Source organism: Pinus tabuliformis, chromosome 2_2 (genome assembly GCF_031772625.1).
Source record: "Pinus tabuliformis cultivar Carrire ecotype Pingquan chromosome 2_2, CPIR1, whole genome shotgun sequence".
In the NCBI taxonomy this organism is placed as follows: Eukaryota; Viridiplantae; Streptophyta; class Pinopsida; order Pinales; family Pinaceae; genus Pinus; species Pinus tabuliformis.
Genome location: NC_142300.1, coordinates 431,663,852 through 431,688,801, shown reverse-complemented (window position 1 = coordinate 431,688,801; position 24,950 = coordinate 431,663,852). Strand labels below are relative to the sequence as shown.

At 39.7% G+C, this 24,950-nt stretch overlaps 1 protein-coding gene and 1 pseudogene across 3 annotated transcripts; both read right to left on the bottom strand.

The window, feature by feature from the left end:
* Positions 1-670: 670 nt before the first annotated feature.
* On the bottom strand, positions 671-2,897 carry LOC149193109 (uncharacterized). Of its 3 annotated transcripts, none has more exons than XR_016254408.1 (2): positions 2,187-2,897; positions 671-689 (listed from the first exon to the last, which is right to left on the bottom strand). XR_016254408.1 is itself a non-coding variant. In XM_089404782.1 (1 exon), the coding sequence occupies exon 1, from the start codon at positions 2,801-2,803 to the stop codon at positions 2,270-2,272; it is 534 nt and encodes a 177-aa protein (XP_089260908.1). In that variant the 5' UTR covers positions 2,804-2,896; the 3' UTR covers positions 1,778-2,269. The 3 variants fall into 3 exon arrangements, 1 of the variants encoding a protein (XP_089260908.1); XR_016254407.1 differs by lacking the exon at positions 671-689 and adding an exon at positions 1,007-1,655; XM_089404782.1 differs by lacking the exon at positions 671-689 and having other exon boundaries at positions 1,778-2,896.
* Positions 2,898-13,782: 10,885 nt separating this feature from the next.
* LOC149193108 (receptor-like protein kinase FERONIA pseudogene) lies at positions 13,783-15,437 on the bottom strand (annotated as a pseudogene).
* Positions 15,438-24,950: the final 9,513 nt, after the last annotated feature.

Genomic DNA, 24,950 nt, shown 5'->3' with positions numbered 1-24,950 from the left:
TATGGAAATTCTGGTCATATTTAGAAAAAATCTGGCAAAGATTTTCGTAAATCCAAGTTATAGTTTTTAAACTTCAAAATTTTAGGTGTCCTGGACGTTTTTGATGGTGTTGAATCCATTTCCACCATAAAAACACGATTCAAACACTATCTCTACAGGATTTTTTGAAATTTTTTTGCCTGAATTCCGACCAATTGTGACCATTTGAACAATTCCTCGGCCTTGTTAGACAACTCTGGAAAATTGAATTAGAACTATGAGCATATACAACCTATATACAACCCAGTTCATTTAATGCCCTGTAAACATATACAACCTCCATTCATATCCTATAACATGCTTTATATTTATTGCCTCGTACATTCATTTGAATAAAAGCATTACATAACCGCCCTTCACCATTCATTTAATGCCATGTCTATAAGGCAACAATTCATTTGAATAAAAACATTACAGAGGAGCAGTTCATTTAATGCCCTCTAACATGCTTTATATTTGTTGCCTCAGACATTCGTTGCCTCAGACATTCACTTGAATAAGAGCATTACAGTAATGATAGATTTGCCATGGGAATCGCAATTTCTAGATTTGCCACGGGAATCGCAGTTTCTTTCGAACGCTTCATTTCATTAGATTGAATTCGCAAATTTGGAAATTTATTAATTCTGAAAAATCTTGCCGTTTGTCACCTGTGAATGATCAGTGAAGTGAAAATTAATTACATTCCACAATTTTTCTTGTTTGTCAATTCTGAAAAATCTTGCCCTTTGTCACCTGTGCATGATCGGTGAAGTGAAAATTAATTACATTCCACAATTTTTCTTGTTTGTCAATAAAAGAGTCTGAGAATTCTTACAATACATAATTCCCATATATAATTTCGCATGATCGACAAATTTCCCATATATAATTTCGCATGATCGACAATAAACAAGTTGGAGGATTCTTATAGCGCAATTTTTCCAATGCTATCAGGAAAAGTATGGCACATAGAAAAAATAGAGTTTAAATTATCAGGAGACCTATTGCACGGTGAAACTTATCAGAGGTTAAAACCTTATAAACATCAAGGCAAAACTTGATTGTTGTATGTTTTGTGTAATTTAACATATTGATCTCCTGATTCAGTCAGCTGAATCTTCAACTACTTAACTTTTCAAAGCACTCATCAATATGGTCAAAATTTTGAGGTTTCGGTAGGCTGAGTTCCTGGCTGATTTGGGCATTCAGCAATATTGACATAATTGAGATGTTGAAAAACAATATGATGACGCTGCCAAGGTCTATCAGTATCACTATGCGCCCTGAAATGAAAGAGGAGATGGTGTCTAATAACCATCTTCTCCTGTGCATATACTTTTGAGCATCCCAATATTTATCATCAAGAAGGGATTCTCCTTCTGAATTTTACAATGTCCAATAAACCCTTGTAATGAAATACATCAAACATATGACTAGAAGTAATTTGCATTCAGCTTGAAATTAAGGTTTAAAATGTCCGTGTTGAAATCAGTTAAAGAACTTCTCACATTGGAACTGTGTAGCAAAAGATTATGCAAGACCTTCGATTCAAAACAATAAAGAGAATGAGAAACGCTGGAAACTTCAACAGAGCATTCTTCAGACAGGAATACTTCTGCAAACACTGAGAGAACCTATTTTGAAGGAACAAGAAGCAAGTGAGCAAAGGGCAAAGCTAAATTAGAGTGGGAAAGACCTCAGGCAATCATATAGAGAAGACACTTTAAGAGATTTACAAATGAAGAGCAACAAGAGGTCCTGTAACACACTATTTTAACACACTTCTATTAATTCAATTGTCATAGCATATGAATACAAACATATATACATATACGTATATATACCCATCTCATAAAACTTTAAGCACTCCCAGGACTTAGCTCTGTAGTGTTTTCATTCTCATCTGTTGTTTTCTCACATTTATATAGTATCTTACAGCCCTTACTTACTTCCTGGCACCTCTGTTACAGGCTATCATACTTCAGTTACATATTATGACAACAATCTGAAACATCAACTTCATATAGAATCAAGTTACATGGACATGAATCTCATCAATCAGAGGGTCATCTACCATAGATGTTAGAAGAATGTTTGGTAAAAAAACTTCAAGGACTAACTATAATGTCCTAATTGTAATCATAGAGTTGGGAGGAAGTGAATACCATGGCAGGGAATCTCAACAAAGAAATCGGCAGAAACATTGCTGTACAGTTCTACCGAGCAAAAATTTCGAATAGTCTTTGCACTAGCATCTTAGTGATGAAGCTACGGAACGCGCCCAGAGCTTCAGATGTGCTTTTATGTCCACTCCTGTTGCCTTCAGGCTAGGCAAATCCCAATTTTCCAAGGGCGATTCTCGAAACTCTATTTTCTTGTTGATACTACGATCGATTAATAAGCGCTTCAATCCAGGGAGAAGATCCAGTAGTCGCGGGCTCAATTTGTCGTGGCTGAAGTCAAAACCAAGATCCATAAATCCTTTTAGCTCTTGAAATTCCATATCAGATGTACTTCTGGGGCTTCCCTTCTTGTTCATCTTCTGCCGCTGCTGGGAGAGCTCCATTTTGGGCGAAATGGTGTCCAACTTTGGCAGCGCATTTGGGTAGTAAACACCCAAAGAGCGGCTCTGAGGCACAAAGGACATTTCTGGAGCTGAGGAATAGACTTGCCTTCTCTGAAAAAGCGAAACAGGGTGCTGGTCTCTAATGGAAGCTGTTGAATTTCTCATGGGATATAACTCGGGTGAATGCAGAGGAAATTGAAGGCTCCTGATTCTCATTATATCGAGTTGTGCTCATGGCGGTGCCCTCTTTCTTAGGTAGCTGCCTTCGTTAACAACGAGGAATAAATGCAACAAGCTGAGCAATGCTTACTGTCCAGCTGGGCCAATCCAAGAAGGTAGCTTATCATTTAAAAAACTGAAAAATAGATGTCGACATTGCGTACAGTGGTAGGACGAATTTAAAATAATGATAGTAGATGACCAGATGTCCAAAAGTTATGTTGTTTTATGGCTGGTGTATCAGCTAAGGTTAAATTGTATTAAAAGTTAATAGTAAGAAGTTAAATTCTATTAAAAGTTGATAATAATAACAACCCTGTTATGATTTAATATATATATATATATATATATTCTTTGGGTTGATGTTAAGAGAAGGTTTAAAAGTTTTTAGGTAATACGATTTTGTGTGAGAAATGGTGATAAGTTATGTGTAAGAGTAAATGTGAATAAGGCATGGTTATTTATATTTTTGCTAATGATATAGAATTATAAATTTTTTTAGATAATTTATGTAGCAATTGTATTAAGAGATGTAAAGGAATGCTGAATATGAGATTTATTAAAGGCACCAAAAAAAATCAAAATTTTGAGGTATACATTTTTTCTCTAGTGTTCATACTCAAAAAGGATTTAGAATTTGAGATTTTTTTTTTTGGTTTTGGATAGATTTTAAATTAGCAATTGTATTGAGAGGTGAAAAGGAACATCGAAAGGAGGATTCGGGGAATCAAGAAGTTCATAACGTTACCTTGTAAATGGATGAATCGTGCATCCAAGAATTGGGGTTTTTTAATTCTCTGCCTAGATTGCATTCTTGAATGCAATTATTATTTCCAATGTCGACTCCCCAAGCGAATGAAATTCATAGATGCACGTGTTGAATGCAGTCATTATTTCCAACGTTGACTCCCCAAGCTGAACAAAGTTCATAGATGCATGCATCCTCACGTTCTCACATGATTCCTGGTAATAAATGGTTTTGATGTCGAGTGTTAAGTCCCACAAAACCTTATAGATGTCGAGCACTCTGAAGAGCCTTTGGCTTGACTTTTTGCTCATGGCCATGGATTCCCCAATAGCCAGAAGCTTCATTGTAGGGCCCTTCATGACCTTGGCGAAACAAAGTCCAAAACGTTATTAAGCCCTGAAAAAAGATCTCGTCATAGAGCCATTTCTTGCAGACGACTAAAATCCTCACCGCAATTCTCACGGAGCATATCCTCATGACAATTTAGAGTTGTGACAAGAGGAACACTATGCACCAATCACTCATGATAAAAAAATGATATTTTTAAATGATTTGTACCAGGTTTCGTTGCATGAAAAAGGAAAACGATTGTGACGATAGGAGCAAAATTGAGATATGTGACGACAATTACACCATCCACCCATTGATCAAGTTCGATACAGGTAATGATACTGAATGACTTTGTGTTCCGTTGGAAAATTCTCATCCACAAGATTACAAAACCCACAACCTATGCGTGATTTACAAACAGGTAGCAAAACATGCACACAAATCTCACTCGATTTTAATCATATAGTTTTGAAGTAGAGAAGAACCCAGTATAGAGGCTTTGCCTTCAAAACAAGAAAAGGGGTGTTTTTGCAGCACAGTGAAAGCTCTCCTACAATAAAATGTCCATAGAGCACATGATGATTCTTGAAGAAGTGATCCTTCAAGAGGTACCCCAATGTTATGTAGAAATTTTGAATAATTAAACACTTATTCACAAAGATTATCCCGATTATACACTATTGCGGAATACATGCATAATACATAACCTCCTCTACGTTGATCATCAATCTTGCAGCATTAAAAACAATGAAACATCAATCGCATGCGCACATTAACACAGTATGTAACCCGGGAAAGCATACAACTGAAAACCCCACACTATCTGTATATTATAATGATTGAGAACATGTAACAATACATAGTACAATACTCCTCACAAGTACTCAGTACTATCTCCACCTGTTACACACAAAACTAGCTCAAATTCGAACAAGTCACAGGTTCAAATCTCCACCGCTGCTTTGCCTGCCTCCACTGCACAATCCAAAGTGAAAATCACGTGAGCACATGCTACAATTACCTTGGTATTGGCCCACACTGCGCAGTCCTCATTGGCATAACTCAATCCCATTGATTGTGCAAGATCTCATGCACAACTATAGTCACAACTGATAGCAATCTCAACCTCTAACACCTTTCTCCACTGAACTGTACATGCACTGAGTTAATTGATGTATTCTTTAGTTGCTTTATGAGTTAATAATTAGTGAACTAATTTAATCAATTAATTCACATCACTCATCACTAGTCTATTTGCAGTTAGACTAATTACAACTAGTTTAACCAAGTCCAACTAAACACAACTCCATCAACTCCACCGAAACTCAACCACATGAGTTCTAATTGAAGTCCTGCATGCAATAGCTCAACTGACCCACAAAGAAAGTGTATTACCTTCTGACAGCTGCATGTGCCACATCTGTAGCTCAAACTGAAGTGCTCCAAGAGGATAAGATAATGTTTATAGTCCAAATATTATTATGAGACAATAATATTCGTCTGTTCTATTTTTAGCCAGGCAGTCTAAAAATAGAAACCTGCCCATATGTCTAAAAATGGAAGTTCATCTATTTTTACCAGCATGACCAATCATCCACAAATAACATACTGCAACTCATAGACCATGATCCATATGTCTAAAAATAGACATAGTCTAAAAATAGACTTTGCGCCAAAAATAGCCTGCGGGCCCACTTAGTGAAGGCGACTTCTTTCCACTAAGATCCATCATCTTGTTGCATTTTCAACATTCCCTCTCAACAAGATATGGATTATCTGCAACCCATATCCTACAACTCTGGAATGTTCTACATGCAACACATTTGCCCGGTCCACTTGCTCCAACAACACTTGGAACAAACGCACTCCCAACTGACCACTCTGTTGGGCTAGGAACATACTCTGATGCTGAAGCTCTACCTGCTCTGACAAGTGCTCCCTCTCTGACATCTGCGCTACTGCAACATCTCCATGCATCTCGCACCATTGCACACTTCTCTGTGCCACCTAGCACTGTGCAAAACACTTGTGCCTCTCGCATTGCTGCAGCCTGCTAACTATGCGTTGTCCTGGGATTCCCTGCACTATCGCTCTCTCTACCACTCCATCCGCATCTGTCTCTACCCAATCAGTCAGTTCCTGCTACTCCACATCGGGGCTCCCGTAGCAAGGTCTCATCCAAGAGGTTGGGTACCTCAACGATCCTGCCCCTCCTCCTTGGGACGATCAATCCACGTCACCCCACCTCCTACCTGGAGGTGTGGCTACATGTGATCCCTTTGCCCACCTGGCTGGAAGTTTCCCCCTATTGGAGGTGTAAGGTCCTCGAGTTTATAGACTCGACCAGGCGCGGGTGAACGCACACGGCAGGCGCGCGGGTAAGCACACACGGCGGGTGAGCGGGCGAACGCACACGGCGAGCGCGCGGGTAGACATGCGGGCGGCACACACGGTGGGCGCGCGGGCGGGCGTGTGGGCGGGCAGAGCTGAACGCAGATGCGACGAAAGGCCGAGTCAAGTGCGACGAAAGGCAAGACTTGGCGAAATAAAGAGCGATGGCTTATACCATGAGTTGGAGTATTATGCGATGGGTTGGCCGACCTATGGAAGAGCCCAAGGCCGACTTTAACATGGCGTGCGAGAGGGGTGTGTGGGCAGTCGGCTGGGCAGCCCACCCACACACTAAACAACATATATATTGGAGCGTTGGAGCTCATTTGCAAAACAGATTCGACTTGGACATCTTCGCAGGAGCTCAAGGAAGAAAGACAAGTGCGCAGTTTTGGAGGGATATGCGCACTTCATAAGGCGCTCACTTGGTGACACTTGGAGTTGGTCGAAGGTTGGGCAAGGTGTGCCCGGGGTCGTTTTGAAGTGCCGGTTTGTGCCAGGACTTGGCGTGGGTGTCTTGGTGGCTCGGGTGAGCACCCGCCCATCGTGCAAGGTGTGCACAAGATTGTAAAAGGCAGGGTTGCCTCTGATTGTAAAATTGGCTAAGTATGAGACTTGGTCTTGCCAAGACATACTTGTACATTGTAAATTGATGTTCTTAATATATTATCGGGCAGACTCATATTACAGGGAGTTGCCCCTCCCTTTATACTGTGCAATTGTTGTTCTCTTTATAATTGCTGATGATAATGAATGAGTATGGGTGTTCATTAGTATAAAGGATAAACATAATATTGCTTGGTTGTGAAACACAAACTAAGTAAGGAAAAAGTGTAATAGGCGTAGTCCACGAACATTAGTATTGGTGAAAAGAAAGTGTTCGGTGGTGCCGCACCTCGCTATAAGCGGTTGGAAGACTACCGCAGGTGTAGGGGCGTGACAGGTGGTATCAGAGCTTCGGTTTGAAGCCGGTGAGCAGGGTTGCTCGTGACAGTGGAAGGGGTACTTGCAGGTGAAGGAAGCCGTTTCACACAAGTGGAACAAGGGTTGGTTCAGGTTGCAGGTGACTTGGTGAAGCTGGTAAAAGAATCGTGAGGGATGTCTATCTTGCAGGAAATGGGTTTTGCAACCTTCGAGGAATTTGAAGGGAGTCTACTTGAAGAATCAAGGGAGGTTGAACAAAGGTTTGCAGAATGGGGCAAAAGCTTGTTCAAAGCAAAGGATGCTCTTCGTGCCTTGGCCAAAGAAGGGATTTCTGACAAGAATAGGGACGAAGCCTATCGACTTGCAAAGGAAGTGGACTTATTTGAAGCAGAACTCAAGGAATTGGAGATAATTCGAAATTGATTCGAAAGAAGTGGGAATGGCTAACTCTTGAGGTGAAGCATTCCATAGCTCTGACTCATAAGGGAAAAGCTGCAGAAGATAAGAAAAATGAAGATGCTTCTGTGGGGATGATGCAGATACTTGGTGCTTCTGCTACTACGGAGGTGGCCTCTAGGAGGGATCCTGAGAGGAAAAGATTGGAGTATGTTCGAATGAAGGTTGGAGGTGCTGCTGTACTCACTATGGTGGATAGTGGGGCTTCTCACAACTTCATGGGTGAAGATACTGCGAGAAGAATTGGGCTGAAATTTGTACCCGCAAAGGCACAAATGAAGACAGTGAATTCTCCTCCTATTGAGATTCCTGGTATAGCTGAAAAGGTGGACACGACACTTGGTGAATGGACAGGGAAGGTTGACTTCACTATAGTGCAGATTGATGACTATGAGGCTATATTGGGGATGGAATTCATGAAACAATTTGATGCTATGATTGTTCCACATTTGAAGAAGCTCTACATTTACGATGGAAGGGAAGATGTACCCATTGGTGTGCCAACCATTGGTGTGACAGGACCTGATTGTAAGTTGGGAGTGATGCAAATGGAGGAGGAGAAGAGAATGGGAGATATGAGTAGGTGATTGTCTACTGTTGAGGCAAAGCTTACCGAGCAGTCATTGGTCATCAGATCACTTTCAGATAGCATCTTGGACTTGTTAAGAAGGCTAGAGTTGGTTGAGGATGATGATGATGATGAGGAGGTATATGTGAGGCTGGATGTCCAGAAGGAAGACCGGGTTGCTTATCTACAAAGGATGGAGATTGAGGATCCTGATAGGTGGATCGAATTGATTAGTGAGGGAGAGCTTTAGGCTCTACTCCCTCTACATCTTCTTAGATGGATGAGAAGATGGGGCTCATTGTTAACTGCTCATGGTAGTGAGTCCTTAAACATGTTGAGCAGGTATGAGTGATGGTGCAGGGATGGTTTGACATGAAGCATCATGACATGTTGCAGATGGGATGGATGGAGTTTCCATGGACCTGAGCATGGATTATGGAGATAGATTCTTGATGAGTCAAGAATGTGGCAGGATGTTTTGAGGAACAACTGATGATGGCATGAGGATGTTCACTCTCATGGTTTGAGCGTGACAGTTGGATTAGCTACCCAACTAGTTCAGACATGGGGTCGCGAAGTGTGCAGAGATATGTTAGCATTGTGTTGGAGTATCATGACAGAGGCTCACATTAGGGACACATGATGAGCTCGACGCGGGATGTTGCAGTAGAGATTGTGACAGAGGGGTCGATGATCATGGATCGAGATGATATCTGAGGGAGGATATACCGTTGAGGTGTATACCTTGGTATGGCGAACTTGGTGGCAGTTGGTCACTAAGGTGAGGCATGATGGAGATGGAGCTCTACATATGTTGCAGGGATGTTTGCCTTATGTGGAGGAGTTGACATCATGGATAGTGATGATCTTAGTGGATGGCTACCGAGATGATATGTTGTTGAGGACGACAACGATTTCAGGTGGAGGAGGATGTAAGGTCCTTGAGTTTATAGACTCGACCGGGCGCGGGTGAACGCACACGGCGGGCGCGCGGGTGAGCACACACGGCGGGCGCACGGGCGGGCGAGCGGGCGAACGCACACGGCGGGCGCGCGGGTAGACATGCGGGCGGGCGCACACGGCGGGCGCGTGGGTGAGCGCACACGACGGGCGTGCGGGCGCGCGGGCGGGCAGAGCTGCACGCGGATGTGACGAAAGGCCGAGTCAAGTGCGACAAAAGGCAAGACTTGGCGAAATAAAGAGCGATGGCTTATACCATGAGTTGGAGCGTTATGCGATGGGTTGGCCGACCTATGGAAGAGCCCAAGGCCGACTTTAACATGGCGTACGAGAGGGGTGTGTGGGCAGTCGGCTGGGCAGCCCACCCACACACTAAAAAACATATATATTGGAGCTTTGGAGCTCATTTTCAAAACAGATTCGACTTGGACATCTTAGCAAGAGCTCAAGGAAGAAAGACAAGTGCGCAGTTTTGGAGGGATATGCGCATAACTCATGCGCACTTCATAAGGCGCTCACTTGGTGACACTTGGAGTTGGTCAAAGGTTGGGCAAGGTGTGCCCGGGGTCGTTTTGAAGTGCCGGTTTGTGCCAGGACTTGGCGTGGGTGTCTTGGTGGCTCGGGTGAGCACCTGCACATCGTGCAAGGTGTGCATAAGATTGTAAAAGGCAGGGTTGCCTCTGATTGTAAAATTGGCTAAGTATGAGACTTGGTCTTGCCAAGACATACTTGTACATTGTAAATTGATGTTCTTAATATATTATCGGGCAGACTCATATTACAGGGAGTTGCCCCTCCCTTTATACTGTTTATAATTGCTGATGATAATGAATGAGTATGGGTGTTCATTAGTATAGAGGATAAACATAATATTGCTTGGTTGGGAAACACAAACTAAGTAAGGAAAAAGTGTAATAGGCGTAGTCCACGAACATTAGTATTGGTGAAAAGAAAGTGTTTGGTGGTGCCGCACCTCACTATAAGCGGTTGGAAGACTACCACAAGTGTAGGGGCGTGACAGGAGGTCTCTGCATGAGTAGATGTCTCTACTCGATCTCCTCTCAGCTTCCCTTGTTTTGGCTGCTCCACAACCTCCTAAAGTTGCTGCACCAATCGTGGCTCCTCCACAATCGTCTGAGAATTCTTCTGGCTCTGCATGTTGAGAGGTAATATACGCTCCCTCTCAACCACCAAGTCTCCATCAGTTGCCTCACTGCTCAAGGCTTTGCATGCATCTTGAACCTCAAGAGCATACAGGTTCTTGACCCGTGAACCAATCTGCTTCACCTATCTAGTGATGATGTGTCTAAGGAAAACCTTTCCCTTACTGAAGACTACATAATAGCCTCTGTCTTCCAGCATCGCGATTGACACCAAGTTTCTCTTCAGTCCTGGTACATACTTAACATCGGTCAAGGTAAGGCGAGCTCTATGCTCCCTCTGAAAAATAACCGTGGCTACACCTGAGACACTATACTTATCGTCATTACCCATCGCTATGAGTATCTGGAGATCTTTCTCCTCCAAAGTACTGAACAAACTTTTGTCACCGATCATGTGGAAAGAAGCTCCACTGTCAAGAAACCAATCACTTCCCACCATGGATGAAACCATGCATGTGAAGAGTGTGAAATCCAACTCGAACTGTGAAGCAAGTGCCTCACCTTCAGATCCTTCCTCGGATCCCTTCTTGGACTTCTTCTTTGGGCAATTAGTAGCATAATGGCCCAACTCATGACAACGAAAGCATCTCACCTTCGACTTGTCAACCTTCTTCCCATCATTGGAAGAACTGGATTCGGAAAGAGAACCCTTCTCCTTCCCCTTCTTCGCCTTACTCGCTAAGGCACAGTTCTCCTCATCATGCATGGATGAAGAACTGTCTCTGGCGCTCCGTCTAATCTCCTCTTGCACAAGATCCGACCAAAGTCTCTCCCATCCTGGCAATTTCTCCTGACCATTGACAAAGTCCTGATAGGAATGCCAACTCTTCGGAAGACCAAGGAGAGCCAAGCTCACCAAGTCCTCATCATCGACAGTCACCCCCACACTTCCTAGCTCATCCCGGCATTGGGTGAACTTCGTGAGATACTGGGGCATATTGTCTCCATTCTCACACTTAATGTTTCTGAGCTTATCCTTGAGCGCCAACTTCCTCTGGTCACTCTTGCTTTGGAATAGATCTGTCAATGCTTTCCACATCAAGTATGGAGAAGCCTTTCCATGCAGGCTAGACACAATGTGATCCTTCAAGCCATCCAACAGAATCCTTCGACACTTTGCTGTCTTCTTTTGCCAAGCCTTAACTTGAGCAGTATCAGTAGGCTTTGGGACCTCAGCCTCTATGAACTCCTTCAGCCCATTGTCATCTAACACCGCCTCCATCCTGTCTTTCCATGCAATATAATTCGAGCTGCCTTTAAGAGCATACTCCAATCGCAATCCGTTGAAAGACATTTCAACTTTGACACCAAGAAAACACTGCTGCAAATTCAAATTCCACCAGATCAAAACTCAACTACTTCTGATCTAAAATTCGTGGAAAAAAAGTATTTCTCGTACAGAGATTGACTGTATGGGAATTCACCGGATATCTCACCTTCCAAAAGAAGGATGAATCCAGAGGCTACCTGGCCCGATTACAGACTCTGCCTGAAGAAATAAATGTAAACACTTTCTGAATAATAGATCTAATGATCAACAACTCCGATACCATGTAGATATTTTGAATAATATGACACTTATTCACAGAGATTATCTTGATTATACACTATTGCAGACTACATGCATAATACTTAACCTCCTCTACGTTGATCATCAATCTTGCAGCATTAAAAACAATGAAACATCAATCGCATGCGCACATTAACACAGTATGTAACCCAGGGAAAGCATATAGCTGAAAACCCCACACTATCTGTATATTATAATGATTGAGAACATGTAACAATACATAGTACAATACTCCTCACAAGTACTCAGTACTATCTCCACCTGTTACACACAAAACTAGCTCAAATCCGAACAAGTCACAGGTTCAAATCTCCACTGCTGCTTTGCCTGCCTCCACTGCACAATCGAAAGTGAAAATCATGTGAGCACAGGCTACAATTACCTTGGTATTGGCCCACAATGTGCAGCCCTCATTGGCATAACTCAATCCCATTGATTGTGCAAGATCTCATGCACAACTATAGTCACAACTGATAGCAATCTCAACCTCTAACACCTGTCTCCACTGAATTGTACATGCATTGAGTTAACTGATGTATTCTTTAGTTGCTTTATGAGTTAATAATTAGTGAATTAATTTAATCAATTAATTCACATCACTCATCACTAGTCTATTTGCAGTTAGACTAATTACAACTAGTTTAACCAAGTCAAACTGAACACAACTCCATCAACTCCACAATCAACTCCACCGAAACTCAACCACATGAGTTCTAACTGAAGTCCTGCATGCAATAGCTCAACTGACCCACAAAGAAAGTGTATTTCCTTCTGACAGCTGCATGTTCCACATATGTAGCTCAAACTGAAGTGCTCCAAGAGGATAAGATAATGTTTATAGTCCAAATATTATTATGAGACAATAATATCTGACTGTTCTATTTTTAGCTAGGCAGTCTAAAAATAGAAACCTGCCCATATGTCTAAAAATAGAAGTCCATCTATTTTTACCAACATGACCAATCATCCACAAATAACATACTGCAACTCATAGACCATGATCCATATGTCTAAAAATAGAATTTGTGCCAAAAATAGCCTGCGGGCCCACTTAGTGAAGGCGACTTCTTTCTACTAAGCTCCATCATCTTGTTGCATTTTCAACATGTTACTGATTACTCTGAAATCCTTGCTGATGAGGCATCTGAGTTGACTGGAAACGGAGTATTTCCTCTTCGTCTCTTTGCATATGTTGCAACAACCACCCAGATTCAGGAATCAATATATACCATTTTAGCACAAGCATCCAAATGTCTAGAGGAAACCAACCAAACCATGTCACTCTTCTTCTTTGAGGACTGGTTTTGATATAAATCTAATTTAGAAATGTGAAAGCACCTTCTTTATTTCGGTAAACAGCAGAAGAAAATACGATACAATGAGAGTTGGCTTAGATATCCATGCTTTCTCATATTAGCATAAATGCTAGATAATGGAGAATACTCTCCATCAAAATTACTGAATTCTACAATCACATGCAATTTTAATGTTTTGCAGAATGATCTACTTCCTTTCCTAAATTCCTACAAACAAATGATTTTCCCCCTAAGCAACCATTTTGAGATCTTGGAAACATTATGTCCAGTATCACGATACAGATGTGCAATAAAGGAAGCTAAATACAGTAGTTCACATATAACATTCACAAAGAATGAAAACAAACCCTTACAATTGTCTATCCCATTGAAGGATTTGAATATTAACAACAACCACTTTAGAGGCCATGAATATGATATTAAATTAGGTATTTGATAAAGCACTGAAAATTTTCAATTACCTGACTATTGCTGCCATGTTTTGTGCAACTTGTTGGCTGCATGTACTACAACCAATAGAGAAACATGAAAGTACTACTTGCCAATTCAATTACCTCCCTTGTGGATTCACTAGTTGGGAAAAAACGACACTTGGATTTACATCATCCAAATCCTCACTTGCCAAACTATGGCCTCCAGTGCTTGTCACAATGTTGGGTCCATCAACAACATAAGTTTCTATGTTGTTTGAGTTGTAGTCAGGAGAGATTTCCACAAATTTATTTGTGTTGTCATCAACCAGTTTATTCTCTATTGTAGTTTCTTGGAGATACAGAGAAAATTATAGGTTCCAAATCACATCTCCCATAGCTGCCATTTCAACCCCTTGCTTCGAAAGCCACTTTTTAGCTGCCTCCCCATACTTCTTAAGGGACTCATGATTTAATTTACCTTTCAAGTAAGGACCTATATTGTGTTCCATAATTCCCTTTCTCTAGTAATGCAGTGCCCATTCAACAATTCTTACGTGTTCTCTAGGAATAAAAGGATTAATAATAGGTCGAGTGCACAACACCTCAAACAACACAATACCCAAATGAATAAACATATGAAATTCAACAATGCTTATGTGTTCTCTAGGAAGAGAAAGACTAATAACATTTCAAACACACAACACCTAAAACAACACAATACCACATGAAGAAACATCTAACTTTTGAGTGAGCTACTTCCTACGATAATATTCGAGGTCCACGTATCTAAAGCTACCTTTGACCACAGTGCTAACATGAGTATGGTCAAGGGTTGGGGCCATTTTTGATTATCCAAAATATGAAACATTTGCAACTAAGTTTTCATCAAGAATTCTATTTTTGGTCTTGACATCCCGATGTATGATGGTCTGAGCAACCCCTGTGTGAAGATAATGAAGACCTCAAACAACCCCAATACATATTTCTAATATTTTCTTCCATGACAAAGGAGTCAAATTATTGTTACCATACAAGTGTCCTCGTAGTGGTCCATTGGCCATGTAATCATAAACTAAAATCATCTCACAATTTTCTTCATAGTAACCAATAAGATACACCAAATGGCGATGCTTGAGCTTAGAAAGCATCTTTATTTTTGTTTGGAATTCATGGATACCTTGTTCTGCTAGTGGGTTTCCTCTCTTAACTGCAACCTTGACACCACCACCATCAATCTCTCCTTCATAAACTTTCCCAAAACCACCAACACCAAGAATCTGTGACTCATCAAAGTTTTTGGTAGCCTCTTGTATCTCTGCAAAGGTAAAATGTCTGCAAAAACTGGAAGGTGCAGATGACACATAGCTCCCAGTACCACTCTTTCCAGAAGTAGTTGAAACTTTGCTCCCAATGGTGTGTGAATTACCACCATAGAGTGGTAGGGGAAACCATCCAAGTTTCTTGTCACTAGCTAACCCACTACGACGTTGATGAACAAAGCAACAGATAACAAGAAGAAGTGCTAGTGCTATAATCCCTCCAGCAACTCCCCCAATCATAGGACCCTTACCTTTGCTACTACAGCTAGAACTTGAAGAAGGAGTCACATTAGAACCAGGCCCCTGTAAGCAGTGATACTTATTAGATTTGGATTTTATTCCCAAAAACCTATTCCAAACATATTTATAAATGAATAGCAAGCATTGACTAAGTATTTCAAGCACTAAAATTATTTCCCCTCAAATCAAACTCTGAACTTCCACATACATACATATACATAATAAGGAGACATGTATTTCTAGAATGCTACAAACTAGTCAATGGAGGGTTGTCAGTTTAGTGAAAGTAGGGAGCCATTATTGTCCCTAACAGGGTTCATATCTCCCTGGAAACATGTTTTCCCCTCATGGGACACATGTGCTTATGCTTGCATTTGGGGCCATGTGCAAGTCCTTGGTGACTTTCACAGAACAAATCCCTGCTCATGGCCTCATCGCTAAAGGATTTCAGTTCGACAGTTGTAAGTCAACTACATTACTTGTATTACTCCCAGGTTGACCGTTCAGGATGGACATGCGTGCCACATCATGATAAGAATTAGTTATTAAAAATAGAAACAACAAAGTTCAGATCTATACTGCTAGCAAATAATGCATAACCTTTCTCCATTATTCACAAAAATCAAAATTATATATATTTTTTGTAGTACTAATAAAATTTGATCAAACTGCAACTTGATGTCTCTATGTTTATGCTTCTATTCCAAGTGTTTAATAATGAGCAAAGAGACCACAACATAGAGACTTATACATAGAGAGCTAATGATTGGCAAGGAAGTTAACCCAATTAATACAATCAACTATGAGGAGTGGCTTTCACAGAGGATCAAAGCCTGAAAAAGGCATAGGCATGTCTACTCAAAGACACCATGAAGTAGCTCAATAGTTAGGAGTTAAGGATAGCCGAAGGTGGAGCTCTGAATTTTAGCTCAGAGAGAGAGAGAATCAAGACTTAGGCGGTTTTGGTAGTTAGCCAGCTTGTCTTGAGGCGTGATAGAGCTTCATATTTACCAACAAAAAGAAAATCCAATAATGAGAATTTTCCCATTCTTGTATCTTTGATTATCATAGAATAGTGACAATTCCATTATTGTCAGTTTAACTAAAAGTTTGAATCCAATCATGTACAAATTTGGTTGAATAGGAACCAGAATCCAATCATGTACAAATTTGGTTGAATAGGAACCATGAAATTAGGCAAACACATTTGTTTTTGAAAAACATAGCTCATAAAGTTTTTCAACACTCGAAATGCAATCCATATTTGGCTAGAATTTCTTTTTAAATTACACCTTTCCTTCATTTTTCAAAACATTAGCAATGGGGTATCAAGTGAGTGAACATCAAAAATGAAATCCATTTTCAAGTATTTGGATAACATTTCTTTAATTTACCATTTCTCTTCACTTTCGAAAACATGGAAATAGGGCATTAGTTCACTAGTGAGGTCAAAGGAGTATGATCTTTCCGCCAGAGTACCATTCTCGTTGGGGTCTTCCGCAATGATTCGATTAAAATGATCCAAAATTGCACCCTCTCTAGTAAATGGTTCCAAAAGAAATATTGATGATTGTCATAGTTCATAAGTCATAGTTTTGGAGTGCCTGATTGTGTTTTAAGGGTCTCTCAATTGACCTAGGCACTCAAAAAAATAAAAAATGCATTGAACCAGTAGATTCAACCCTGTTAGATTCCCAGATTGAGCCTCTAACTAGATTGTCAAGTGTGTTGCTTCTATCAATTCCTGCAACGGGAAATTTGGAAGGGGAAAAGTCAGTCTTACAAGCAGTGGAGGTGTGCACCAGGGAGAGAAATTTCTTGCAGCATATTTGCAGAATATTTGTGTAAATAAACTCACCAATGGCTTCAACCCCACTTTGTTGAAATTTAATCTGAAAAATCGTGGAAAATGTGGAATGCTCATTGAGAGCCATTCCACTAGGAGGATATGTGGGGTTTCTGGAGAGTGAGTAGGATAACAATATAACTGCAGACGATAAGGATTTACTGAAAAATAGGCCAGTTATAGACCGTGTTATTGTCATAGTTGCAGGTGTGGAGGCCAACATAGTGTTCGTTTACACTATCCTTTTTGTGCATGTTTTGACTATTAGAGTGATGGAAAAGAATCCCTTCTTGGGAATCATGGTTCCTCAAGTCTCCGCTTACCTTGCAGCTACTCGTGACGGCATGGAGTCCTGCGATGAGGTGTGGCGAGTCGACAATTGTCTGTTTGTGTGAACAAGGCAAAGGTGGTCAGTCAGGTCTGCATATACTGCTGGCCAAGATTGTGAGAGATAAAGAGGAGATATATCAATAAATGTTTATCATAAAGGTTTACACGTGTTGATTTTCAATAGGAGGGAATGAAAAAATGTTGCGATGAGATTGGCTGGGCTAACCAATGTTTGTCTAGCCAACTCCATAAAGAAAACGCCTTTCGGCGTAATTCCAATAAATTTATACTAATTTATTTATATTTAATTTTAAATTTAAAATCCAAATATAAATTGGTTTTTTTAATTTATATTCAAATTTCAATACTCAATATTTAACTTATAGCTTATTCAAAATTGTATACTAAGCTTATCAATAAAACATTAAAAGATATCCTTCTTGAATTCTTACACAGTGAAAGCACCTCCTTGTAAAGAAAATTGTCTTAAAAGGAATATCTACTTGTGTTTTGAAGGAACCATGGATATGAATAGAAGATATTAAATCATAGTGATTTTTGACTTCCAAAACTTTATTTGTTCACGATTTGTCACTTCAAAAACATTGTACTCAGTTCATGATTTTTCACTTCCAACATTTTATTTACTCATAAATATACGAGAGTAAATAAATAAATTGCCCTTTATTAATTAGACTATATAAAAAATATGCAGTCCAATTAAATCAAAGTGATTGTTCACTTCCAAAACTCTTCATGAATTTTCATGTAACCAAATGTTGTATAACTAAATTTGTGATACGGTGATTGGTTTTAACCCGATCCATGAGGAATTTTTTAATAAAAGACAAAGATATTTTTTAATATATAAAAATGATCTCTGAATTTCAACATTATTACTATCTACTATCTAAATGATGGTTAGTCATCACCATTGCTAATTACTATCTCCCATCACTGAAATTGGAGCACGAGAACTAAATGATGCTTAGTCTTTAGGCTAAGCAATGATGCTGAGTCTTCAATCAACTTAGAAAAATCCCGTGAAGATTCACAACTTGACTCCTTCAAACACATAGATAGATATATGGCCACTGGAGGATCGCAAATTCAAAAAAACATGAACACTAATGGCTAGTTGACATGTTTGGGATTCACATCTTTTTTCACATGATTTTGGTTTTATTCTAAGCCATGGTTTTTCAGGGGAGTTTTATCATGATGTTACAAAGATATTAAATATATACTATAAATGGTTTAGATACCAGAGTGAATAATTTGGCCCTAAAAGCTTCTTTGGGTTGAACCTCCAACCAAGAAAAAATGAAAAGAGAATTTGTTGAATGTTAGAGAATGGCCTTCGAAACCCAAAGCCTCTATGTAGATAGGAAAGAAGCTACCCAAAAGAGCCTTGATTTGGTTCCATGTAAGCTTATCTAAGAGCAAAGGAGACTCTGTGACCTAGATTTATCTCTGAATTAGATTTCTATAGACCTGCATGAGGAGCCTTGACATGGTATTGTGTAAGCTTACCAAAGAACAAAGGAGACTTTGTGACCTAGCTTTATCTCTAGATGAGCTTTCTATAGTCTTACATGAGATTATCAATGGTAAGGTCCCTCGTGAATTCCTATAAAAATTTAAAAGGACACCGAGGAGTTTGCTCAGCCATATTAGTTGCACTAATTTATTTTTGAAGTTATTTTCTTTTATTCACAGAACATAAAGTCCTATGGAAGTTCAATGACTAGAATAAACCAACATAGATCCCTCTTAACTTTAAATCTATTAAGTAAAACATACAAAAAACATGTTATTTACTATACTACTTCAATTGTGAAAATTTAAATTTGATTTTTATTCCTTGTTATGTTGATATATAGCAGGAAATCTAAAATAGTAATTTGGGGTCATCCATCCACACATATGTTCATTCTTGGAAAGTTGTGGGCACAGGGCTTGCACAACTTAACCCATAACAACCTTGCAACGCGACGATCAACCCAAGGATACTTAAACCACATTGAAAATATAATATAACGTAAATTACTTGGCTTAGAGTTAAGTCCTAGAAATGAGAAGTTCTTCGGGTTGAGTTCTACAAATAATGGCTTCCTATTTAACTATGTTCCCATATTATATAGAATGAAAATGTGTACAAAGATAAAAAGAAACTAGTGAAAATTTAAAACATTTTTTTCTATCCAAAATGCATATATTTGTAAGGATACCCAACTGTTATATCAAAACAAATGAATCAAGCATTGTAGAATACACTGCCCATTTAAATAAATGAAGAAAATCCATGAACATTTTAAGTACAAATAATTCACAAAAATCTTCACTAATATTAGTTATCAATTCGGTTGTTTTTACAAAGATCGTCTCTTTGCTAAAAATACAAGTATGCCTTTAGAGACAACCTAACTTTTGATAACTAAAATAGTGACTTGTTTATATAAATGCATGAATTCATGACAAAAGCACAGATTGTGCAGTGTTAATAACAAAACAATAATTGTTATCTAACTTTTTCTATCTAACTTTTTACTGGTATAGAAAGTGTAAATACACATTCGAAGGCAATAAAGGACAAATGGTATGAGGATTTGTGCCCATAATTGAGAATCGACCTCTTAAAATTGCTAGTTGGAAGTAGTATGACTTTGATGTTACAAGGACTCTTTTTGGACCCTTCTTGTGCCAATGACACCATAGAAATACCAGAAGGTGAAGAATTCATACTTTGTGACCAAAGAAAAGAACTTTAGAAAGAAAATTCATGCAAACAAAAATTCATGTTGAAGGCACTGACAAACTCTCAAAAATTTCATGAATCCTTTTGATTGAGACACACTCAATATATGTCACCTTGTCTTTGATTGAGACGTTGTGTGTCTCCTTTTTAATGATCAATTTTCCAACTTTCCTACCATTGTAAATATCCCATAGATCTGAGGATTCAACATTCTTATTAATGTATTTCCTTATGAAATATTTATCTGTTAGAGAAGAAATGTTGAAATCGGTATCTTTCATTCAACTCTTGCACTTGCATGGAATTCAATGCCTCTATTACTTCGTAACGAGGAATTATCCTCTTATCCAAGTTGTATGTAAACAAAGTTGAATACTTCAACATACATTCATAACAACCATCATATTTCAAATATGAGGTCACAATCTTCCTCTATGTCTCCATGTTTCTTTGAGCTAAAAGAACATATCGATAGTCACCAAGATAGGTTGTACACGTGTCTTTTAGGAAAGTTCTTAGATTTTAAAAATATCCTCTGCATGTGTTTTCATCGTAATGCATTCGACCACATTCCTTGAGAACTTAGGTGGATCCAAACATGATAAATAAATGTGAATGAAGATCGGATCAACATTGAATGTTCTTCTTTCACAATCCCTTTGAGAGATTCCAAACAGGCATCCAGTTCATCACACAGCCTGCACATGGCTTCGATATCTATGCTAGGTTGTCCACGATTAGGGTTAATCAAAGAATCATAACAGACCGAATAAAACTCCTCATAAATCCTTTCTCGACCATCAAGAGAAACTACATTACATTAAATGTTTCATTATTCATAGAGACAGTTGAATCCCATGCTCGGAAAGTGGCTTGGTGAAAATGGTATGTAAGAAGAACATTGAAGTAGGAGATGGTAATTTATTTTCCTTCGTTGATTTCCTTGGCCACATGAATACTCTTAACATCACTAACATTGATTTTGGATGCATTGGGAATGAAAGAATGGTTGATGAATGATGGAATCAAACAAATGTCATAGTAACGCCTCTTTTCAGTGGGATTCATCCAATTACTTCTATTTTCTGGAGATATGTCATACCTTGTTTCCAATATTCTCATATTCTTGATGGGTGGTCTCCAGGGAAACTATATCACTTTTGGAATAGTCCGTCACGTGCTCCGAAAATTTAGGAGTGAAACTTATGAAGGTGCAACTATGGAAGGGTTCAAATGACAGTACATGATATCCAAACTAATCGATCGCATTTGCAAAATTCTAAATGTTGTACCAGGTGAATGGACTGGCTATGTGTGAGGAGTAACAAAGAAATATTCTCACGCAAAACCCTTCCATGTGTCAGGTTTTCACTGGATGAAGGAGGAAAAAATTAAAGCCATGTGATTAGATGGGGTGAATAGTGTCTTCTAACCCCAAACCCGTAAAGAAAATGCCTTTCGACATAATTATACTTATAGGTTCTGATTGGTTCATTTTTTAGAATTTGAAGGTTGTAATTAGTGATACTTATTCATTAGCGTTAGTTGCCTTTTTCGCAAATGCACACTCACTCATAATCATGATTCATAAGTGATTCAGAAAGGGTTAAACTTTCTTCCTATTAGATGTATTTGAGTCTTGTTTCATTAACACATTTCCTCACATCCAAGAAATATGAGTTATTAATCAACTAGAGTAGTCATATAAATTAAATGGTTGATAAATATATATACTCATTAAGCAACCTGCCTTGTGATATGTCTCTGTTGGCTTGAAGGGATGTTGGAACCAAGTTTCGTACCCTGAGATGGTTGTGATGTCATTTGATTTCTTCTATCCTTGCCTTCGCGCAGGTGATCCCGTTATAGGGCTTGTAAGACAAACCCTCTATTCCGACTTTTAATACCTTCGCGAAAGTATATGATCGACCTTCGTGCAGCCCTAACCTGGGGCTCAGGTACTTTCGCGCTGTTATGGTAGCGCGCCGTGCAGATTCCTCAATTACCCTAAGTGATTTTCTTATCTTTCTGAATACTTAAAGTTATCACCGCATAATCAGATATTTGTAGTTGCGTTTAATTATTCAATGTAACTATATTCATTCGCGCATCATGGAAGCATAATAAAGGAAATTCATACATAAAATATCCAAACCCATCAACAGAACAAATACATAGAAATTGCAGAATAACCCCTTTTATTAATATCTTCCAAGTGTTACAGACTCTGTCCACCCTGCGCACATAGCTGTAGGGGTTCGTGCACTCAGCTGCAAACTTCTACCCTATGACTCTACGCAATCAGCTGCAGAGCCTTTAACTACACTACAACCCAAGACTTAGACTTCTTGCTCTAAAGCTATGAATTTCTTACATGCTGTCTCCAAACTACTTAGAGCTTAGCTCTTTTTATGCAATCCCATGGTTCGTGGAACATGGGTAGATCTCTTACAATTGACTTTACTTTACAAAACTAAGGGCGAACTACCCTTTATGACACATAACACCTTCGCACTTCACGACCACAAAATGTAGAGTATTTACAATAATATTACAAAAATTGACTTAAACACGGGCTTTTAGCCCCAAAACTACCCTTAGGGGATCCCGCTCCCAACAGGCCCCCAACACAAACATCGTGACTCGCCCTCGAGTCACTTGGTAGGCACAAAGATCTTTGCGTGAAGCCTGTCCAGCTCAACCCTAATGACTGCAACTTCGGTTGGGCACTGAGTTACTGCTTGCTTCACATCTTCGACTATATTCTCGGTTACTGCCCTTGCGCTGTCAGCCTGAAGCTGTTGTTGTGTTGCTTGCAGAGTCGCAAGCTTGCCTTCAATTTTTCCTGTGACTGCATAAGCTTCCTCCAGCCAGGGCTTTAGTCGCACATTCAACACTACTTTCTTGTGCAGCACTACATCCACCTGTTCCTTCAGTTGCCTGGCTTCCTACAACTTGGCTAAGCTCTGTGTCAGTGCGATGGTTCATGCTCTGCCTTTAACTTCATCATAGCACTGTTGGAGTTCGCGCACTTCCGTCTCTAGCCTCTGGATGTTTGGGTCCTCCTGCAAGTTGGTCAGGACCTCAAACGACTGTTGGAACAATTATGTGCAGTCTGCTACTGCACTCTCTACTGCCGCAATTACTTCTGTGACAGCGACTGTCCTCTGTTCCTTTACCTTTGGTGGTGTTGAAGGCCGAGCCCTCAACTGGAGCTCTGTAATATGCAGGTTCAGCTCCAACTAAACCCGCTCCATCTCTGTCCGAGTGTCATGCACCCCTGTGGCTAATTTACAAATGTGGACCTCGACTGACTCCTCCTCCGGAACGACCGATTCCGGGACCATTTTGTAGGACTCCTCCACGACTTGTATGATCTTCTTGCTCTGGCTGGTCTCCTCGGCCTTGGTGGTGATGGAAACATTCCTCTGTAAGGCCATCTATTCGTGTATTTTCTGTTCACTGATCACCTGGAGGGCGCGGTGCTCATGGCCCCTCAGCTCTGCAATGACTCCATCCTACAAGAGGTGGAGTGCTTTGCATGGGAGCGCTGCCAGGTTCAATGCCACTCCCTTCAAGGCAATGATATTGGGTCTATCAGCCTCATTTTCTGTTGTGAGTGCTGCATCTGACAGCACTAGCACACTGGAAGCCTTTGTGCACAACATATTGGTAGCCTCTGATGTGCTGATAGCCAAGCTGGTAGACATTGTACCAACTTGCGACACGCGGGTCTGCAACTCTTGTAGTATTGTCTGGATGGCCCCTAGGATGATTTGTTGCTACTTTTCAAATTGTTGTAGGGCCTCCGCAGTGACATCTCAGACTACAAGGAAAATTTTAAGAAGCCCCCCAAATTTATATGTATAATAAATGGGTGAATCTCCATGGTATATAGGAAAAATGGAAGGCGATTTTATCAATAATATAATATGTATATATAATTTTTTGGCGAATATCTCACCAGGCATGGCGAATATTTTACTCAATTATAAAATCTTGTAAGATCTTGGTGAGTCTTTCACTAAATAATAAAAATTTGTAAGGTCCTAGTGAATCTTAGCATTGTGAACTCTTAGAGAATTTTTTGAAAAAGTATAAAACCATATATGACAAGAGCCACATGGTGGCAATATCATTGTTTTTTTCACATTTCCACGAAATGGAACTTGTTTATAAAATTATAAAAAAGCCAACCAAGTCCCTTATAATATGCAGGTAAGCTTATAACAGAGTCTGATACATCTACTATGCTTGTCTTCATTCAAGTGTCATAGCTGCTATACTTAACACTGTGAATCACAACTCTCTCAGAACTCAACTCTATAGTCTAATTAAAGCCTTTGGAAATTGAATCTGACAACTCTATAAAAAGGATTAGTGAAATAGAAGCTTTTCCGAATGAGCCCACTAATTATCACTGCTAAACAATCAATCCAGACTATGAAGTCTTCCATCTTGATCACAATCGTGCTCATGATCAACGGAGTGCAACCACCTAGCTTGACATAATGGCCATCATAGCTTCCAATAATCAACAACCACCTTGCAAGGACATCCTAGCTCATGTCTCATGAATTTTATTCATCAATCTTAACTAATATAAATCTTATAAAGATAATATTAGAATCCTCTCCGGATTCACTGTTAATACAAGGGTAAAGGAAATTTTCTAGCTCAAGGCACTAGCCAATACCAACTTTGGTATTTGTGACCCCTTTGTGGGGATGCACCTACCCTGCCCCGTTGGGTTTCTACCTTGTAACATAGTTCAAGGATCACAAGACTTTCCAATCTTCCTACTCCATTAGA